Source organism: Eimeria tenella, genomic scaffold (assembly GCF_000499545.2).
Source record: "Eimeria tenella Houghton genomic scaffold, Eth_scaff79, whole genome shotgun sequence".
NCBI classification, from domain to species: domain Eukaryota; phylum Apicomplexa; class Conoidasida; order Eucoccidiorida; family Eimeriidae; genus Eimeria; species Eimeria tenella.
In genome coordinates, this window is record NW_013543453.1 from 14,520 (window position 1) to 17,721 (window position 3,202).

Consider the following 3,202-nt stretch of genomic DNA (forward strand, 5'->3'; position numbering starts at 1 on the left):
GCAACAGCAGCAGCAGCAGCAGCAGCTGCTGCTGCTGGAAGCCACTGCCGTGCTGCTGCTGGCAGAAACAGAGTTTGTGCTGCTCGACTGCCGCACCTTCGAAGCTGTGCATGCAGCACAAAGCCGCCGCATCCGTGGGGCCATGCCAGTGAGCGGGGACATGCTGCTGTCCTACAGCAAGAAGCAGCAGCAGCAGCAGCAGCAGCGGCAGCAGCGGCAGCAGGACGATAGAGAGGCGCAGGAGCTCGAAGGCCTTCTCCTTTGCTGCGAAATCGTCAGGGGGAAGGCCATCTGCCTGCTGGGCAGCGCAGCAGAACCCAGCAGCGGCTACAGCTCGCCAGCAGCAGCAGCAGCAGCAGCAGCAGAAGCAGCAGCAGAGTCAGAAGGTGACCCTGCTGCTGTGCTATCTGGACTGCTGCTGCAGCAGTTTTTCCCGCGGGTCAGCGTTCTCAGCGAAGGCTGGGAAGGTAAGGCTTGCTGCGACGCCACTGCTGCTTTCCAGCAGCAGCAGCAACCTCTTTTGCTGCTGCTGCCACTGCTGCTTCAGCAGCAGGTGCCTGCAGCTGTTTCCCCTGCAGTGAGTGCCTGTCATTTGCTGCTTCTGTGCATATGAATGAGGGGTCTTGTCTCTTCTTTGCTGCGGAGAAAGCCTGCGTTGCTGTTGTTGCTGCTGCTGCTGCTGCTGCTCCTGCAGGCCTTTGCAGGGCAATGGAGGCGCAGCAGCTGTGTGAGCGCCTCCTCACAGAAGACAACGGCTTCTCGCAGGCAAAGGGCTCGGGCAGCTCAGCAGCAGCAGCAGCAGCAGCAGCGCTGCAGAACTGGAAAGACAGGGCCAGGGAGACAGCAGCAAAGCTTGTCGCCTCCTCGGCAGGCCACACGCAGCAGATCGGCAGCACACTGTAGGGCTGCCAACCTACGTTTGCTGCTGCTGCTCGTGTTGCTGCTGTTGCTGCTGTTGCTGCTGCTGCTGTTTTTGCCGCTGTTGCTGCTGCTGCTGTGCCGCTGCCGGCCGCACAGCTGCTGGGAAAGACTGCTTTTGTTTATACTTTAGAGCTGTCGCCACTTGCTGCTGCTGTTGCTGCTGTTGCTGCTGCTGCTGCTGCTGCTCAGACACGCTGCCCTGCAGGCCACAAAGGGCGTGTCTAAAGATTTTGGTAGCAGCCTCCGTGGGGTGCTGCACACTGCAGCAGGTGCAGCAGCAACAGCAGCAGCAGCTGCAGCAGGGTCGCCCTCTGGGAAAGTTCCGGAGCCCGCTTTAGGCCCTGACGGCCAGCCAACCGAGCAGCAGCAGCAGCAGGATCCAAAGCAACTGCAGCAGGAGCATGAGCAGGAGCAGCAGCAGCAAGACTTCAGGCGAGCCAGCTCTGTGGCCAGCACCATGACTGCAGCATCAAGTCTTCTTTCCTCTTTGCTTAGTCGAGGATCTTCTGGAGGCCCTGACACTCTTAAAATGCCAGTAGAAGCAGCAGCAGGTGCAGCAGAAGCAGCAGCAGCAGCAGCAGCAGCAGATGCAGCGGCAGACGCAGCAGCAGGGTCAGCGGGGCTTTCTGGCGCGCAAGCGTTCAGGGCAGGGGATAGTCCCAGCGCCAGCAGCAGCACAGACGCAGGGACTGACCAGTCCTCACCAGCAGCAGCAGCAGCAGCAGCTGCTGCTGCTGCTGCTGCTGATGGATCCTCCCCGGGGGTGTCGCGCGGCGAGGCGCTGCAGGCGCTGCTGTCCCAGAAGCTGCAGCAAGCCCGGCGGTCTTCTTCGCTGAAGTTGGCATCAATTAGTTGTTCTTTGAAGGGTCTTGCTTTGAAACAAAACCTGTCGAAGCAGCAGCAGCAGCAGCAGCAGGACGGCGGCGCGCTGGGGGCGCAGCAGCAAAGCGACACAGCACTCTCGTCGGACCAAGAAACTGCAGCAGCAGCAGCAGACACGCCAGCTGTGCAGCAGCAGCACCAAAACCACCACGTTGAGGCTTTTGAAGGTGCCAGAAGCGCTGTAGACGTTTGCGGATTCCCTCACCGACAACAAGTGTGTCTTTGCTGCTGCTGCTGCTGCTGCTGCTAGTCCCATCCCGTTGCATGCTGCGACTTCGTTTGTGCTCACCATTCTCAACCTTTCTGCAGCGCGCTTTCAGGCAGCCGTGTGTTTCTGCTGCTGTTGCTGCTGCTGCTTTGCTGCTGCTGCTGCTGCTGCTGCAGGGAGGAGTAGCTTCCTCTGTTTTCGCGATTGGCGACAGCGACCAAGAGGACTCACCACGAAGCTGTGGGGACTAGTTTTCCTGCTGCGTTGCTCCTGTTGCTGCTGCTCTAGCAGTTGCTGCTGCTGCTGTAGCAGATGCTGCTGCTGCTGCTGCTGTAGGGGGCAGCTTGCCTGCGCGCCGTTTGCTGCGGTGTACGTACAGCGGAAGGCCTGGCGCTGCCCTTAGTAGAAAGAGTGGCCCCAGATGCTGCAGGGGGAGATATGCTGAAGCTGCTGCAGCGGTATCAGTCGTTTATCGAGGTGAAGCAACCCTAAACCCTAAACCCTAAAGTGCGGCTGCGGGTCAGCTGCTGCCCCCAAAGCCGAAGCGTCTCAGACAGCGAGAGAACGAGCTTGGCGCCGCCCCCGCAGTGCAGAAGCGTAGGATTTAGGGTTTAGGGTTTAGAGTTTAGGGTTTAGGGTTTAGGGTTTAGGGTTTAGGGTTTGTGTTCAGGAAGTGCAAAGCCTTGAAAAGGGCTCAGTGTGCGACTTGATGGAAATTCAGCGGAACATAGGCGACGTGCAAGTGAGTTTTCTTTTTCCTTTTAAACATTTTTAAGTCTTTTTAAATATTGTTATTTTTTATTTAATTAAAATAAATTAATCGTTTGATTGTTCATTTTAGAAGACAATTTGAAGCATGCAGCTGCTCACTTTTCTACTTTCCGCAGCTTCTGCTGCTGCTGCCTTCCTCTTCTTTTGCTTATTTGCTTTTATTTATTTGCTTTTGTTGCATTTTAAGAGTCTAATTTGTATTTCCAATTGTCTAACTGATATTTAAATTTAAAGTTGCTGCTGCTGTTGCTGCTGGGGTTTCTGGTAGCTGCTGCTGCTTGTTCCTCACTATTCTGGGGAGCCTGGTTGCTGCTGCGCGTCTTCTTGCGGCTGCTGCTGCGGCGGCTGCGGCCCCTTGTAGCTGCTGCTGCTGCTGCTGGGACCCCTGATATCTGCTGGTGCTGCTTGTTTCTCCTTTTA

The 3,202-nt window shown here is 56.9% G+C and overlaps 1 protein-coding gene across 1 annotated transcript in view; it reads left to right on the forward strand.

The window, feature by feature from the left end:
• The window catches only part of ETH_00027875 (uncharacterized protein), a gene marked incomplete at both ends in the record, with an annotated part of 10,049 nt that overhangs the window by 2,908 nt on the left and 3,939 nt on the right, over positions 1 to 3,202 (forward strand). Inside the window, 6 exons of the mRNA XM_013378219.1 lie at positions 66 to 467; positions 695 to 899; positions 1,111 to 2,017; positions 2,188 to 2,251; positions 2,391 to 2,488; positions 2,682 to 2,753. Of these exons, the coding sequence (XP_013233673.1) occupies positions 66 to 467; positions 695 to 899; positions 1,111 to 2,017; positions 2,188 to 2,251; positions 2,391 to 2,488; positions 2,682 to 2,753 (1,748 nt within the window). The remainder of the gene's footprint in view (positions 1 to 65; positions 468 to 694; positions 900 to 1,110; positions 2,018 to 2,187; positions 2,252 to 2,390; positions 2,489 to 2,681; positions 2,754 to 3,202) is intronic.